General features: G+C 46.6%; 1 protein-coding gene across 1 annotated transcript; it reads right to left on the bottom strand.

Moving 5' to 3' along the window:
- Nucleotides 1-9,123: 9,123 nt before the first annotated feature.
- Nucleotides 9,124-16,952, bottom strand: DYNLL2 (dynein light chain LC8-type 2). The gene is made up of 3 exons (XM_055256997.2): nucleotides 16,691-16,952; nucleotides 13,140-13,278; nucleotides 9,124-11,220 (listed from the first exon to the last, which is right to left on the bottom strand). The coding sequence occupies exons 2-3, from the start codon at nucleotides 13,269-13,271 to the stop codon at nucleotides 11,083-11,085; spliced, it is 270 nt and encodes an 89-aa protein (XP_055112972.1). The 5' UTR covers nucleotides 13,272-13,278; nucleotides 16,691-16,952; the 3' UTR covers nucleotides 9,124-11,082.
- Between the last annotated feature and the right edge of the window lie 362 nt (nucleotides 16,953-17,314).

Below are 17,314 nucleotides of genomic sequence, written 5' to 3'. Positions count from 1 at the left end.
AAACAACAGAATGATTAAAAAATTGATCTATTCAAAAGAAAATCTAGTCGCAGTGGCTCACGCCCGTAATCCCAGCACACTGGAAAGCCGAGATGGGCAGATTGCTTGAGCCCAGGAGTTTGAGACCAGTCTGGGTCTCAAACCACATGTCTACAAAAAGTAAAAAAATTAGCCAGGCATTTTGGCACATCCCTGTAGTCCTAGCTACTTGGGAGGCTGAGGTGGGAAGATGGCTTGAACCCAGGAGGTTGAGGCTACGGTGTGCTGTGATCATGCCAGCGCACTTCAGCCTGGGTGAAGGAGTGACACCTTGTCTCAAAAAGAAAAAAAAAAAATACTCCAAACCAAAACCAAAAACAACACAAAAGAAAACCACAAAGGAGAAAAGTAGGTAAGACAAACAGAAAATGTAATTGATCACATATTGCTACATAACAAATTATCCCCAAATCAGCAGCTGAAAAGTACAGATTGGATTTTTAAAAAGCAGAATATATGTATAATTTGTTTACAAGATAGATAAGTGAATGATCATAAGTATTTACCTATACATTATTATTTTCAAAGTTAAAATTGAAAGGTGTGTACATGTGTATTCTTGTATTTTGTTCCATTTTCCTAATTAACCTATGTCATGAGCATTTCTCATGCCAAGGATATTTTACATCCTTGAAATAGGCATGGTGCCTCATGCCTGTAATCCCTCGTGAGGCAGGAGGATCGCTTGAGGCCAGTAGTTCAAAACCAGCCTGGGCAACAAAGCAAGACTCCCATCTCTACAAAAAATTTAAAGATGAGCCAGGCACAGTGGGAAGCGCCTGTCATCTCCACTACTTGGGAGACTGAGGCAGGAGAATTGCTTGAGCCAGGAGTTAGAAGGCTGCAGTGAGCTATGATGGTGCCACTGCACTCCAGACTGAGCAACAGACTGAGACCTTGAGTCCTTGTCTCTGAAAATTAAAAAAGAAAGAAATATCCTTAAAACAAAACAAAAACAAGAAAGAAACCTTGATTCATACCTCACATCATATACAAAAATTAACTTCAGATGGATCACAGATCTAAATGTAAAATGTAAAACTTTAAAACTCCTAGAAAAAACATGGGAGAAAATCCCTGCTACCTTGGTTTATGCAAAATGTTCTTAAATATAACACCAAAAGAAAATTAAGAATAAATTGGACTTCATAAAAATTTAATATATTTTTGCTATACAAAAGATAGTTAAATGAATGAAAAGACAGGCCACCAACTGAGAGAAAATATTTGCAAATCATATATTTGATAATGGACATGTATCCAGAAAATATGGAGAATTCTTAAAACTCAACATTGAGAAAACAAATAACCCAGTAAAAAGATGAGCAAAAGATCTTAATCAAAGATATACACATGGCAAATAATCACTTGAAAAGACGCTCAACATCATTAGTCACTTGGGAAATGTAAATTAAAATCACAACGAGTGGGGGAAGGGAAGGAGAGGGAGAGATTTGTTACAGGATACAAAATTACAACTAGATAAGAGGAATAAGTTCTAGTGTTCAATACCACTGTAGGATGACTATAGTTAACAATAATATATAGTTTCAAATAGCTAGAAGGAGAATATTGTACATTCCCAATACAAAGAAATGATAAATGTTTGAGATGATGATATGCTAATTACCCTGATCTGATCACTACACATTACACATATCAAAGCATCACTATGTACCCCATGAAAATGTATAATTATTATTTGTCAATTAAAAAATAAAATTTTAATTTAGTTTGTTGAGGCAGGGTCTTGCTCTTTCACCCAGGCTGGAGTGTACTAGCGCCATCACAGCACACTGCAGCCTCAACCTCCCAGGCTCAAACAATCCTCCCGTCTCAGCCTTCTGCGTAGCTGGAAACACAGACACACACCACCGCATCCAGCTAGTTTTTTTAATTTTGGAGAGACAGGGTTTCGCCCTGTTGCCCAGGGTGGTCTCAAATTTCCTGAGTGCAATTTATCCACCTGCCTCGGACTTCTAAAGTGCTGGGATTACAGATGTGAGCCATTGCATCCAGCCAATTTAAATTTTTTTAATTAAAAAATGTGGTATTTAAAAAGCCCACAATTAGATACCACCACATACTATTCAAATAGCTAAAATTTTTAAAAAAGAAACTGACAATGGCAAGTGTTGATGAGAATGAGGAGTAACTGAGAGTCCCATACATTGCTGGTGGAAATGCAAAATGGTGTGGCTATTCTAGAAAATAGTTTGGCAGTTTCTTATAAAGTTAAACATATGCTTACCATAAGATCCAGCAATCCCACTCCTAGTTATTTATCCAAGTGAAATAAAAACCTACAAAAATCTGTATGTAAATGTTTATAGCAGCTTTATTCATAATTGCCAAAATGGAAACCCAAATGTCCTTTAATTGAGGAACAAATATACTTTAGTATATCCATACAATTGAACACTACTCAGCAATTTTAAAAAGGAACAAACTATGATACACAGAAAAACATGGATGAATCTCAAAATAATTATGCTGAGTGAAAAAAACCCAAAGCCCCAAAGAAGTACCTACTGTACAATTTCATTTCTACAGGAATCTGGAAAAGTGGACATGGTGGCAGGGATGGAAGGTATTCAGGTGCTCAGCAACATGGACTTCCACTCACTAAGGCCAGCCTGAGTACAGCCACTGCTGAGTGCCCAATCTGCCAATCTGCCAGCAGCAGAGACCAACACTGAGCTGCAGCAACATTCCCTGGGGTGATCAGCCAGCCATCTTGTGGCAGGTTGATTGGACTCCTTCCATCAGGAAAGGGCAACGCTTTGTTCTTACTGGAACAGACAGTCTAGATTTGGATTTACCTTCCCTGCATTTAATGCTCTGCCAAAACTATCATCTATGGACTTCCAGAATGCCTTATCCACCACCATTTTTTCCACACAGCAGGGCTTCTGATGAATAAACTCATTTCACAGCAAGTGAAGTACAGCAATGGGCCCATGCTCATGGCTTACCATGTTCTCCATCATACCGAAGCAGCTGGCTTGATAGAAAGGCGGAATGGCCTTTTGAAGATCTAGTTACAGTGCCAGCTTGGCCACAACACCTTGCAGGGTTGAGGCAATGTCCTTCAGGAGACCATATATACTCCAACTCAGCATCCCACATATGGTACTATTTGTCGCATAGCTAGGATTCATGGTTCCAGGGATCGGTAGTAGAAATGAAATGGCACCCACGACTCACTATTACCCCTAGTGGTCCACTGGTAAATCTTTGCTTCCCATCCCTGTGGCTTTATGCTTTGCTGATCTGGAGGTCCTCATTCCAAAGGGAGGAATGCTTTCACCAGGAGTCACAATTATTTCAGTGAACTGGAAGTTAAGACTACCATGGGTCATTTTGCAATGAAGAGTTACTCCACTGGCTGGGGTGATTCCTCCTGACTACCAAAGGGAAATTAGGCTGCTACTAAACAATGAAGGGAAGAAAAGTTATGTCTGGAATACGAGAGATCCCTTAGGACATCTCATAGTACTACCATGCCCTATGGTGATTAAAGCCAGTGGAAAACTATAATAACCCAGTGCAGGTAAGACTTCTAATTTCCCAGACCCTTCAGGAATGAAAGTTTGGGGCCCTCCCACCAGGAAAAGAACCACAACCAGCGCTGAGTTTCATGAGGAAGGCAAAGAAAATATGGAATAAGTCGTGAAGGAAAGTAGTTATACATACCAGCTATAACCAGTAATTTTATAACACCAGTAGTTATAAAACACATCATGTGAACAGTTGCAGAAGTTAGTACTGTAATTATTATGAGTATTCATTATTTTGTTATGAATGTTTGCGTGTGTTTATGTATATATATTTTTTCTTCCCTCTCTTATCCCCTTGTCATCCAACATAAAATTTATTAAAATAGCTACATTTACATATTATTATTAAAGTTACTGGATTATCGAGGATAAAAGTGAACACCAGTCAAGGACTGTGAATTCTCTCCCAGGAAAAGAGCGTATTTTCAGTTGTACACAGATTAGCTGTGTCATGATAGGCAGAAGTTTTACTTTGTTATTGTTTTACTGGGAGATTAAATGGTTTAAGGAAATGTGTACAGGTGCCAAGTTAACAAGACATGGACTGTGGTGATCAATTTTACGTGTTGACCTGGCTACGCTATAATACCCAGTTATTCAAAAACTGACCTAGGTGTTGCTGTGAAGGTATCTTGTAAATGTAATTTACATCTGCAGTTAACTTTATGTAAAGGAGATTATCCTGGATAATATGGTTGGGTCTGATCCACTCAGTTGAAAGCTGAGGTTTCCCTGAAGAAGGAGAAATTCCACCTGTGGACTGCAATGTCAGCTCTTGTCTGAGAGTTTCCAGACCTCCCTTCCACACAGCCTGCCCTGTGGATTTTGGACTTGCCTAGCCAGCCCCCACAACTGCATAAACCAATTCCTTGCATTAAATCTGGGTAGATGACAGATACATGGATATGAAGACAGACAAGATAGAATATATCCTACTGGTTGTGTTTCTCTGGTGGAACTCTGACTGACACACAAATCATCTGAGAAAATCTTGCATCTCTTCAGAGTCAGAGCTTGTTTTTGACCCAAAAGGGATCACCAAGCTTTCATCAGACATGGCCCCAAAATGACTGGGCAAATCTCAGGAGTTCAAAAGATTATTCTGATGAGTCAAGTTAGGCAGGTGAGTGCAACACCCCTCAAACAGTGTTCTGTCTTTTAGGGTGTACCCTCAGATATGTCAGTTCTTTTGTGTTGATTAAACTATCTGCAACACATTGGAATAGTATACAGCCACTTTAATGCTCATTATTAACTGTGTCTAAAAGGAGACACAAAATCTCTTAACATTAATTGCTTCAAGGAAGGTAACCCTGTAGCTGGAAGACAGAGGTGGGAGGGAGAATTTTTGCTTTTTGTGCCTTTAGAATAATGTATCATGTGAATGTGTCATTTAGATTAAGGGTTGGTATACTATGGTCCACAGGCCCAATCTGTCCCCTGCTCCCCTGCTTTTTAAGTTTTACTGGAACACTGCCATGCTCATTTGTTTACATATTATCTATGGCTGCTCTCACGCTGGAATGGCAGAGTTCAGAAATTGTAATCTGTATACCTAATGTCATATGAACCACAAAGACTAAAATATTTACTATCTGACTCTTTACAGAAAAAATTTGCCAACCTGTCTTGATTTTTTAAAAATAGAAAACTGACATTAAAAATAAAAGATGTCCCAAGATAATTGAAAACATGTATCTACACAAAAATTTATACATCAATGTTCATAGCAGCACTAATCACAATAGTCAAAAAGTAGAAACAACCCAAATGTCCCTCAACAGATGAATAAACAAAATGTGATACACCCATACGTTACTCAGCTAGAAAAAGGAATGAAGTACTGATAAATGCTACAGCACAAATGAACCTTAAAAACATCATGCTAAGTGAAAGAAGCCAGAAACAAAAGGCCACATGTACAATTCCATTTATATGAAATGTCCAGATTAGGCAAATTCATAGAGATATAAGGTAGGTCAGTGGTTTCCCAGGGCTGGGGAGAAGAGGGAATGGCAAGTGACTGCCAACAGGTACACGATTTCTTTTGGGGGTGATAAAAATGTTCTGGAATTAGATAGTGGTGACGGCTGCACAAATTTGTGTATATGCTAAAAACTGCTGAACTGTACACCACCAAGTACAGGGCAATCCAGAGTTCAGTACGGGGCTCAGAACCTAGTGAAAAATTAGTCCTCTCTGCCACTGCAAATCAAAATCAAACCTGGCCTGGGAGTCAGATCAAGTTCTGCACCCCAATTGTTGTGAACATCCATGTGACCTTAGACAAGTTTCTTCCCTATAACATGGGTATAATTGAGCAGGGAGGGAGAAGGCTGGTGGTGCAGTAGGGTGTGAGGGGGGGATTTTGTTCTTTCCCCAACTTTATTAGATACCCTAATAATCAGTATCATCATCATCATCATCATCATTACCCATTTCTAAGCATTTTCACATACATGATGTCATTTGATCTTTCCCTTTAGAAAAGACACATATTGTTTCCATCTTAGATGAAGAAATCGAGGATCCGAGAAATCAAGCAGCTTGTCCACGTTCATTCAGTGGGTGTTGGAGCTGGGATTCGACTCTAGGTCTTCTGATTCTAGATCTTGTTCTGCCTACACCACCACACTGTTTTTGCATGTTTGCATTCTCTCTAGAAAGCCCAAAACAGCAGTGTCCAGCAGCCTCACCACAAACACTGTACACCTTTATCTGGGCAAAGGGAGGAAGGAGAGGCAGAACCTGGGGCTCTGCTGGTTCTCTTTTATCTTTCTTATGAACCTCTATATTGGCACAGTAGCTGTCTGTGGGTAGGAGTACTCATGTACATTGATGTGGGCACCAAGCCCACATACATCACAAAGATAGACACACAGGTACACCTGACCCCAACAGGCAACAGGTCATACCGGTTACTAGGGTAGTGAAGGGGCTACGCTTTTTGTTCAGGAGAGGCCTAAGAGGTCAGAACTCTAGGCATCTGCTCTCCCTTCTAATACCAGAAGACCCATCCTCCCAAAGGCCTTAAGGAGGAAGAAGTGGCTCCTTAATCCTTAGTAGAGGGGAGTAAGGAGGAGGGAGGAAAGTATCCTCGCTGTCCTTGCTAAACCAGAGCCCCAAGAGAGGGAACATCAGGGATTCACTACTAAGAGAGCTGGGCCTACATCTTAAAGAGTATCCATGAGACCCCTGCTGCCAAACCCAGTTAAGCCTTTGTGCATCACAGTGCTAAGCTCTAGTAATGCCACCAGCTACATGGGCTTTGCCACTCACCTTCTCTGATTCAGTTTGCTTATCCAAAAATGTGTCTAATGATTACTGAGTCTAGCTCAGGGGGGCGCTCTCAGGTTTCAGCAACATAAACTGAAATGCTTTAAAAATAAAACGCATTTTATGAACACACTATTTCATCCTCCCACACTGGCAAGCAAGAGCGGCTGAGGCTTGAATACACTTGGGAGTAACCCTCTCACGCCTTTCAAGGTGGCAAGGCTTGGGCGGCAAGGAGAGCCATGCCTAAGGCAGCCATTCTCTTCAGAAAAGGCAAGGCTGCCCTGGGGCACCAGGACTGCCCAGGCTTGCTTGCACCCTCCTTTTTTCATTTGAGCAATCTGTATGTATCAAGCACTTCCTACAGGACAGGCACTGTTCTGTGTGCTGGAAGATAAGCAGTTAAGAGAAAAATGCTCTCGCAGAGCTTATATTCTAGTTGTCAGAGGCCAGAAAGTAAACAAAAAACAAATATGTCAAGCGTTGGCAGATGCTATGTGGAATTAAACTGGGTAAGGTTAATAGCGATGGGGGAGAGGTGCTATCTTGCACAGGATGTCAGAAAGCCTCTCTGATGAGGATGTTTGAGCAAAGACTGAAAGGAGGTGAGAGAATAATTTAGCGGGGAGCCACACCTTAAATCTAGTCTGGAGGACACTAGAGTTCAGGGAACAGAGATCGACAGTGCCACAGCAACAAAGAAGATTCCCTACCATGCTGGCTATTAACCATTTGCCTCCCTTAGATTGTCACCACCTTGCCCTTTCCTGCTGTTCCCTGTGGGGAGGGGGACTGAACCCTACAGACTGCTTCCTGGGTCGGCCTTGTCATCTGCCATTTGGTTGGGTTCAGTCAAAGGGGGTCCCCAGAAGACTGGAGAACAGGATACAAGGAACAGGGATATTGATGCTCCCGTGGGCACAGTTCTAATAATGGCTGCATTCTTCTGAGAGAATTCCACAATTTCCATCTGCTTTCCACAGTCCCTTCAGTGACACATGCTCACATACTTTCCTATCCTGGGCCTCAAAGAGTAGAGGCTCATCTCCTCCAGGAAGCTCTGCAGGATTAGCCTTCCAGATGAGCACTGTGCACCTACCTGTGCAGGAATGTGTTGTTCACAGATGCCACCTGGACTGCCTCTTTCATCAGGGAAGAAAGTAGATGAACTTTGGCCCTGGAGACACTCATCCCTGATGAAATGTGAACTGTGGCCTCACTCTCCCTCCCAAAGCTCCAGCTCTGTCAAATTACTCATGACAGCTAAAGCAGTAACAGAAGTTGGGGCTCTAGTCTCTCATCTTAATCCCTTAGGACCTCACTGCCCCAGAGGTAGAACTTCTCCCCAAGATCAGCCAACCACCTTCCTAACTGGAGGAACCCTATCTACCTACCTCCAACACTCAATAGCTCATTGCCCAGTTCATTTCCTTGATAACACATTTATCACTATTGGAAAAAGTTGATCAGCGTATGTCTGCTCTACACATAAGAATGTGTATGTCATAGAAGCCTAGAAGAACTTGCCTGTCTCATTCTCCTGTGTGAACAGCATCCTAGGCCCAAGCATACAAGAACTCTTAAATATTTTTGAGTAAATAAATAGTAACACAAAAAGGGCAAAGCACCTCTGGCTCCCTAACACCTCCATACGAATTGCAGTCACACAATGGTGTAGAGTCAGGGGTGGGCAGACACTCAGAAGTCTTGGCACTGCTGATTTCTTGAGTTGTGTGTCTGGGCAACAGAGGATTCAGAGAATCACTTCGGTTCCACCAAAAGAGGCTCCATCTTTCTAAATATCCCCAGCTTTCCATTTCTGAGTGGCCAGACCCTTTGCTAAATAGTCTCTAGGTTCAGGGAAGCCGAGAAGGGAGGAGTATGAAAGATAAGAGCTTTGGGCAAAAGTTGAAGCAGCAAAGCTCAGGCAGGTCCATGACGGCAGCTGGGAAGGTAGCAGCTACTATCCCAAAGACACAAAATATGACTCACCTGGCCATCACCACCAAGGAAGGCAGAACCCAGGAGCCCTTAAGGGTGAGTGCTGCTGGTTAGTTTTCCTCTACTTAAGGGGCATAAGGCTAGGCACAAATAAGTGCTGCTACAGGCCAATCAGTATCCAGTGCCTGGTCTTCTCTTCAGTCCCCATTCTACTCCACCCTGGAGACTCTCCACCCTCACCCACTGTGTGGCACCACTGCCACCAGGCCAACCCCTCACCCCCAAAGAGACCCAAACAGCACAGAGGTGCATCAATCAACCTTTAATGTCCAAAAGAGGCGTGGATGCAGAGCATAGGAGATGTGGCAGGGTCTCAGGCCCTGCTCCAGAAATGAGGGAGAGATGAACACAAACCAGACACTTTCAACTGGCCACACAGTCTGGGAGGGCAGGGGGAAACACATATTTGGACATTCATAAAAAAATAAAACCTAAAATCAAGCACTCAATTTTGTGCCCATTGAAGGGTTTGATAAAGGGAATTCAGTCACCACCCAGGTCCCCCCTCCCCTGCCAACATCACAAAGCAAGCTCGGCACACACTAAGGGCTTAGGGAGGGGTATTCTCCTGCCTTCTCACCAGCCCCAAGAATGGACTTGAAAATAAAAGAATAAGCTGGATCCCCCACCCCCAACGTTGTCAACCCTACACGAGAGTTTTGAAGGCGACTCATGAAAATCAGCAGCTCAAACGGCAATGACTACCCCACCCCAAACCCCACCCCACTCCTATTTCATTAACAGACAAGATTTCCCCTGCATCCTCCTCAGAATCTCCTCCTCTCACAGCCCTGCTCCATCTCCTGCTATGTCCTGGCTTCATCACTGCAAGACTGACCTCCTCCAAGGCTCCCAGAAGCTCCTCTTAGCTCTTTATCACTTCTATCCTCACCTCCCACCAGAGACTGCAACCATCCACAGTCACTGTCCCTCTGCACTGAGACCCAGCTCCAGAGCAGATGGCAGCATGGTCATCCTGTCCTGGGTGGTCCTCCTAAAGCCTTTCCAGGGAGCAGACAGCCAGAGAGCAAGCGGAGTGTCTGGGCTAGATGACAGCAAGGAGGGGACACTTATCTTTATTTCCAAAACAGATATCCCCAGAGGCTTTTAACATAAAGGCCCACTTAGAACTAACTGTGTCCCCTACCTACCAATACACCCTAGAGATTCCACACTGTCCTGCCCCCTCCCTCCCCTCTACCCCAAACCACACACACACACACACACACACACACACACACACACACACACACACACACATATACACAGAAGAATCAAGGGAGACATCAATTTGGTTTGATTGCTAAGACCTAACTAAGGAACTACAGTCACCAGAAATTCCCTTGACAGCCAACTAACAACAGGGGCTGCTCTAAGAGAACTCCAGAGGAATGAGAAAACTGAGGGCTAAGCAGGGAGCAGACAGGAGAAGAATGTAAAGAAAAAAAAAAAGATTCAAGCTAATCCTACCCCAGAATCCTCCTGTCATGATCTCTGGCAGGAAGAACAAAAGAAGGTAATCCACAAAGACACAGCCCTTACTTAGAAATTCTGACAAAGACAGCAAGACAAATCTGCTCCCCACTCCCACACACCACAGACAAACACATCTCAGGGCCCCTAAAGAAGGCATCCCCACCCCACCCTCCGCCCCAAGCCATAGAATCACAGTTCAGTGGAATATTCTCCCTGGTACTAGATCAATCCCTCCACCTTCCTTCCTATCCCTTTTTCCTTGACAATCCCAACACTGTCCCCCTGCAGCCTCCCTAGCCCTCCCAAAGCAGCATCCACCGCCAGGAAGAGGCAGCTGCACAGTTTTAGTTCCACCTCCAGAGACCTATTTCTTTTCCTCAGCCCTCCTAGTCTTTCGGCCGCCTAGTCTTTGTGGAGGGCCTTTTATTTTGTATAGGGAAAGAAAGAGAAAAGGGAGAGGTGGGAGAGATTTCCTAGTGCAATACAACCAAAAAATATTTTTAAAGTCTTGAAAAATAAACATAAAGCAGCCTTCTTCCCCCAGGCAACTAAACAGAAAGAGGTTTGGTTTTGTTTACTGCGACATACACATGAAATCGAGTATACAGTCCATGCAGTAGCACAGCCATTGGAGAGGACATCCTGATGCTGGCCCCAGTGCAAAACAGTCCCAGCAACGCCGCCTGCTTGCCATCGCTGCCGCCGCCACTGACACCTTCACCACGGCCACCTAGCCTGACTTGAAGAGGAGGATTGCAACTTGACCCAAGTAAAAATAGATGAAGTGCTTTGTCTCGTGTGTGACGTAACTGCCAAAATTTCGGCCCACGATACAATGCCAGGTAGGGTTATATTTCTTGTCAAATTCCTAAAAAAGAATAAAGGTAGAGAAGAAAGGTAATTAGGGTAGCTGGAGAAGGAGAAATCAGAATGGGAGTCTCTCCCTGCAACTCCAGCACCGACACATGTTTGGTTGTTATCACCCCCACCCCATCCCTCAGCCTCAGCTCCCTGAACCTCAAAAGCTCAGGTTTTAAAGCTGGCCAGGACACTCTTCCCCTCATTAATAATGGAACACCACAAAGGCTCTATTATTTGTCTCCCCTGCACTCTACACCCTGATCATCTCTCCTCCCTCTAGCTACCCCACCCCCTCACGCCACCCCTAGCCCACCCTGGGATTCTTCAGCAAGGGAATCAAGAGGCCAGTGGAATAAAGGACCATTTGTCAAACAGCATGACACAAATGGGGAGCCACCACCCGCTGCCTCACACATTACTAAACCCGCATTTCCAAATGCTAAACACCAAGGCATTAGAGCAAAACAAGACCAAACATCGAGAGTACCAGGAGGCAGTACTATATAAGACAACATTAAAGGCTTTCCCGTGTGCCATGCACTGTGTGGGCTGTATGTACCAGAACAAGGACCTCCACCATGAGATCAAGGCAATTCCCTCAGGGGCACAAGTTTAGCATCAAAACCACAGGAAATCTTTAGAGCTAATCAGCTCCCTACTACCTTGTGGCTCAGCCTGCAGACTCAGTTCTAGAAGCATCCTGCCATGGCCATGAAAGGGCAGCAGCCCTCCACCATGGGCCCACCAATGCTGCCAACTCTGGGGTTCTATCCCTCAATATGCTCAACATACAACTTGTCTGGCCTCCTCACAGCCCCGATACCACACAACTCTCCAAGTACTAGGAGAGTAAAAGGTAAACCCAGCTTCAATCTTGGCTCAAGACTGTGTAATACAGGAGAGCCAGTCACTTCCCTGTTCTCATTTCTCCATCAGCAAAAAAAGAGCGCTGGACCAGAAAATCTGGGGATTCTTCTGGCTCTCAAAGTACAGGACAGCGAGAAGGTGGGCTCCCAAATAGCTCTGCAACCCTTGGCTCCACACCCAAAAAAGTCTCTCAGGACTCTAGGAGCTCTTCTTTTCATTCTACTCATTTGGGTAGGAAAACACAGTTCTGTAAAACTCAAAAGAAACTCTACCACTTCAATGGACCAGACTGCTACCATTCTTACACATGTTCTTGGGATGCCAGAGCTGAGAATATCAAATACTGGGACTATGCCTCCAATGGATATGGGTCCTGATTGGGAATCAGGGGGCCCCAGTACCCCTTTTCTTACTTTTGGCACAGCTGCTTCCTCACCATGTTAACCATATCCAGTGACAAATTCACTCAGGAATTTTTCAGGGACCAAACCTATGGCCCCATTATTGCTCATCCATTTCTTAAAAAATATATATTTGAGCCTTTTCTTAAGAATGTAGAGAGAAAGGAGTGATGTAGTACCTGAGTCCTTTTTAAGGAAAAGAAAAGGAAACCTCCTGCATGATGAGGATTAGTACAGGCATATCCACTTTAAATGATGTAGTTCCCTGAAAATTCGTACATCTTATTCTTTCAAATATCCTGGATTTTAATTTTGAATAGTTCTGAAATGGTCCAGAAATATTTAATTCTGAAGTTTCTCTGCATAATCTTATCCTTCCCCAATGCCTTGCAGTAGCTTAATTATCTGTAAAAGTAAACACACACACACACACACACACACACACACACACACACCTGGCAGAGCTATTAACAACTCCTAAGGTGAATGCTTGGGCAATTCGGAATCACTCGCTAATCTGTCTGCTTTGCAAGTTCCTGGGGTTTTGTTTGCACAGGATATATGGGCTTTCTTATGTCCCCAGCTCCAGATCTCCCTGGAGGTTAGCTCAGCTGTCAATCCCCACCCCTGGCCATCAGTCCCAGCTCTCCCAGCACACCTTCTTGATATAGGCAGCAATGTCCTTCTCTATATTGTACTTCTCCATGGCCTGCGTGGCGCAGTCAACGGCATCCTGTTGCATGTCCTCAGACATGTCTGCGTTCTTGATCACTGCCTTCCGGTCAGACATGGTGACACTACAGAAGGAGCAGAGAGGTAAGGCTGACAACTCCATGCTCTGGGCAGTGAACATTAGCTGCTGGGTGTGGGGTCTCAGTGCAAGAGGGGAGTATAGCAGGTGAGGGCAACAAAAAACACAGATGTGAAGCATTAGGAGAGGGAGCCCCTAAGCTTTAGCAGAGACATTGTTCCCACCCTGGGAAATATAGGGCCAATAGGACATAATAAATCATCAGTTTTTATCATAGGTAAAATGAGGTTTTCCAACTCTAAAATTTACTTCCGATATTCTGAACAGCACCAGTAGTCAAGATTATATTACAGTGTATCATCTACTAGCTGTGTTGTTGGGCAAGTTACTTAATCTTTGTGTTTTTATGTCATTATCTGTAAAATGGGGACTAAGGGTTGTCCTGAGAATAAACCAGGTGTCCTAACATTTGAACCGAATTAAGTCCCTGATTTAATGACCATTCATTACATCATTGGCATCATAGCAGAAAGAAGCTGGACTAGGACTCAGCAGGCCTGACTCCTGGTCCTGAGTTTATCTCTTGTGGTCTTAAACAAGTCACTTGGCCTTCCTACATTTGATTATTTTCATTTTAGCAGATGAGGATAGCTCTCTATCGCAAGTTGTTGTAAGGATTAACTAAAGTTATACGAGAGCATCTGCAGACAAGGACAGTCTACCAGGGACTGTCCATCAGCCAGATCCAGCCTACCACCTGTTTTTGTAAAATAAAGTGTTGCAGGAACATGCTACGATGGCAGAGTTGAGTAGTTCCAAGAGACTATTTGGCCTGCAAAGCCAAAAATATTTCCTATCTGGCCCTTCACAGAAAAACGCTGCCAACCCCTGCCCTATACAAAAAGGGGTAGGGTATATTCCAGGCCACCAATGCCCAGTGGGGAAGAGATAATGATAATTATGCCTTCTCTCAAGTACTCCAGGCTGAGATGCCCCTAAGAGGTAGAGAGGGTGGGAAGGCAACCTCAGACTTGGCCAGTCGTTCACACAGGACATGTCTCTCTCTGTCCCATCCTCCCCTCTGCATCCCCACTCTCCTCAGTACAATGTTCATTCTTTAAAGCTCAATATAATTATTGAAAGCCCTAGATTTTGGACCCAGCTTCAACACTGATTTGTCATCTCTTTGGTGCATTGCTTCCTCATGTCAAACTTATTCATTCAAAAAGTACTGACCTATTAGGTGATGTGGAAGGTATTATATTAGGGGACAATATCTTATTTTCCTCAAAGGAATGCTGAAGCCTTCCTTCCCCTAAAAAAACAGGCTTGGGAAAAACCTGGAGATAAAGCATTTTAAAAAGGTGCCTAAGAAAGGTAAAGAATTACTATTTTAATAGCCTTGTTTCATATCCTTGCTATCAGGGCCATGCCATTGATCCCACAGCAACCAGAGTTTCCAGGCAGACCCTGCACGGACCCTTCTTGGGACGAACAGAATCTCAGGACCTGCTTGACAGGTGGCAACATGTGAGGTACTATGCAGGAACAGAGGGGATGAGCCCTTTGTCCTTGACCACAGTCCCAACACATGGAGCAGTAACAATCTCCCCCATCATCCCACCCCTAAAAGAACCCCTCTGTGGCCCAGCCCAATGGACAGAAGATGCTGTCATTCCAGCTCTATCTGATACAAGGCTACACAGGAGGCTGCCTGCTCAAGGACAGATCCTTGGTATCATTCCAGGCCACCTTGATCTCTGAGATCACATTAGCCTGTGGGCTAGATGGCTGAAAGGGAAAACAGAACTCACCACCACCATTTCAGCCTGCACCACATGCAGAGAATGCACACATGCCAGCTGCCAGCCAGGCAGCCCTTGACCGCATCCAAGGCCCCTTCATCTAGATAGCACTGTCAAACTAAGCAGGGCCGGTTCCACTTCGGCAGAAACTGGCAGAGCAAAGAGGTAGTAGACCGGCACCCCCTGCCCCCACATTCTGGAGAGGAAAAGTCAAGAGACTCAACTGGAGTCTGTGAGCACCATGTGGTGCTGAGGAAAGATTCGGAGAAACCTGTTCAAGGAATGACTAGTTACGTGACCTTGGGCAAATCAACATCTTCATTTTAAATACTAATGGCTGAAATGAGATAAATGGGGCAAACTCAATGGGTCTGAGCAAAGGTACAACAGCAGCACAGGGAGAAAGGTTCTTATAAGGCTCTGTATAAGTGAAGAAAAACTAGTGTCACCTGGTGGCCTATTGCAGGTTACCACTCAGAAGGGGGCACTGTTTACAAACCCAGGGGTGGGGGTGGGGCCTGGTTAGACAGCAAAGTGAAAGTATGAAATTGGCACCATTTTGCCTGCAAGCTCACCTGCTCCACTGCCTCATTCCCAAAGTCCAAAGGAGCAACTTTGTTACAATAATTAAAAGCCACCTTACTCTCCAGGAAAGAGCCGGCGGTTACATAATATTGGTCTTATGACTACAATGGCATGATTCTTCACCCCTGGTCCCCCAGGCATCTGAGAGAGGTGAAGCCCAACCCCTACCACCCCTGTCCAAGGTGCCGGTGAGCAAAGCACAAGAAGGTGTCCAGCCTAGCCCCTCCCTCCCTGGGAAAAAGCAAGGAACCTGGGCCTCCAAATAGGAGGAAGATGGCCAGAGGGCCCCAGGCCAGCCGCCTCAGTCACGAGCCAGGGCTCCTGTGAAAAGCGCAAAGGGCACCCCAGGGCAGCTCCCATTCTCTATTCCTGGTTTTGCAACCAAAAAAAAGGCTAAATCTCCGAATGACAAAGACCACCATCCCCACCCGCCAATACACACACACTTCTACTTCCCTCTTCGGGTTCTCCAAGGGGGCCGTATCCCTCCACTATCCCATCCTCCAGAGCGCTGCGGTCCCCAAAGGCAGCACCTGGGGAACGAGGAAGCATCCTCCTTCCCTCCCACCTCCCGCCCGCGCCGCCGGCTAGGTCCGCAGGCTCCGGCCGGTCAGCCGCCCTCCCCCACCCGGCCTGGAACAGCGCCGGAGTGACTGGGCGTCCTCGCTGCAGGAAGGACGCCCCAGAGGGTGGCGGTGGCGGCAGGAGGAGCCGCGTCACGCCCGAGCCCTCTCCACCCCCTCTTCCCCGGCCCCTGACATCGGGGGCCTCCACGCAGCGCAGGGAGACTCCCGGGGGGCGGGGGCAGCGGCAGCTCCGCAGCCCGAGCCTCCAGCAGCGCCACGAGGGTGGCCGGGGCAAAGGGTGGCGCAGACGGGGCTGCGCCGAGAGGGAGGGGCGGCAGGGGAGCGTTGCGCTGTCCGGACCGTCAACGCCAAGGGCTGCGGGGCCAGCCCTGTTCCAGGCCAAGGAGGCCGCAGGGCCACCGCGGCGAGGGCCGGGTCGTGTGGAGTCGCACGCGACAGGCACAGGCCCGCCACCCGGGGGACGCCCCCACCCACCGCTCACCTTCAGGAGGCGAGTCCGCACTGGGCCCTGGGGAGCAGCGATGGCCCGAGGCAGAGCACAGGCAGGGGCGGTGTCCCCTGGGCTCCTCCTGCAGCTGCAGCAGCGCCGCCGCCGCCGCCGCGGTCTCCGGCTCCTGCAGCCCGGGGACGATCGCTCCCTTCCGCGGTCCGCCCTTGGAGTTTCGCCGGCCGCCTGTGCTCCGCCTCGCGCCGCCCGCCGGCTCCGCGCTGGCGCCTCACAGCTCCGCTCCGCTCTGCCGCTGAGCGCGGCCGACGCGCGGCCCCCGCTGAAATAGCGCCCCGCCCCCGCCCCCCCGCCGCGCGCGCCGCCGTCCGCGCTCCCCATTGGCTGCGCCCGCCCGGCCCCGCACTGCGGGCTTCTCCCCGCGCCGCTCTCGCCCCACATCTTGTTTCCTCCCACAATGCCTCGGGGCGGAGGGAGGGGGTGGGGAGGAGGAGCTGGAGCGGGTGGGGGAGGGAGCCGTGGCCTTAAGAAAGGAGAGGAATGCGGACCCCTCCGCTCAGGGCTGGAGAGGCCAGGCCTGAAAAGGAATAAAGAGATATGGTCCTGAGAGAGGAGGAGAGGGAGGGGTGTGGAGACCCCCAGTCCCAAGGAGAAAAAAGG

The sequence above is a fragment of the Symphalangus syndactylus genome, chromosome 20, assembly GCF_028878055.3.
Source record: "Symphalangus syndactylus isolate Jambi chromosome 20, NHGRI_mSymSyn1-v2.1_pri, whole genome shotgun sequence".
NCBI classification, from domain to species: Eukaryota; Metazoa; Chordata; class Mammalia; order Primates; family Hylobatidae; genus Symphalangus; species Symphalangus syndactylus.
The sequence above is the reverse complement of the archived record's forward strand: the minus strand, read 5'-3'. Positions and strand labels throughout refer to the sequence as shown.

Excerpts from the sequence above, each read along its gene's own strand:
- DYNLL2 (XM_055256997.2), bottom strand. The coding sequence starts at position 13,271 with ATGTCTGACCGGAAGGCAGTGATCAAGAACGCAGACATGTCTGAGGAC. Across the intron at positions 11,221-13,139 it reads TTGCTGCCTATATCAAGAAG|GAATTTGACAAGAAATATAA; the intron begins GTGTGCTGGGAG and ends ATTCTTTTTTAG.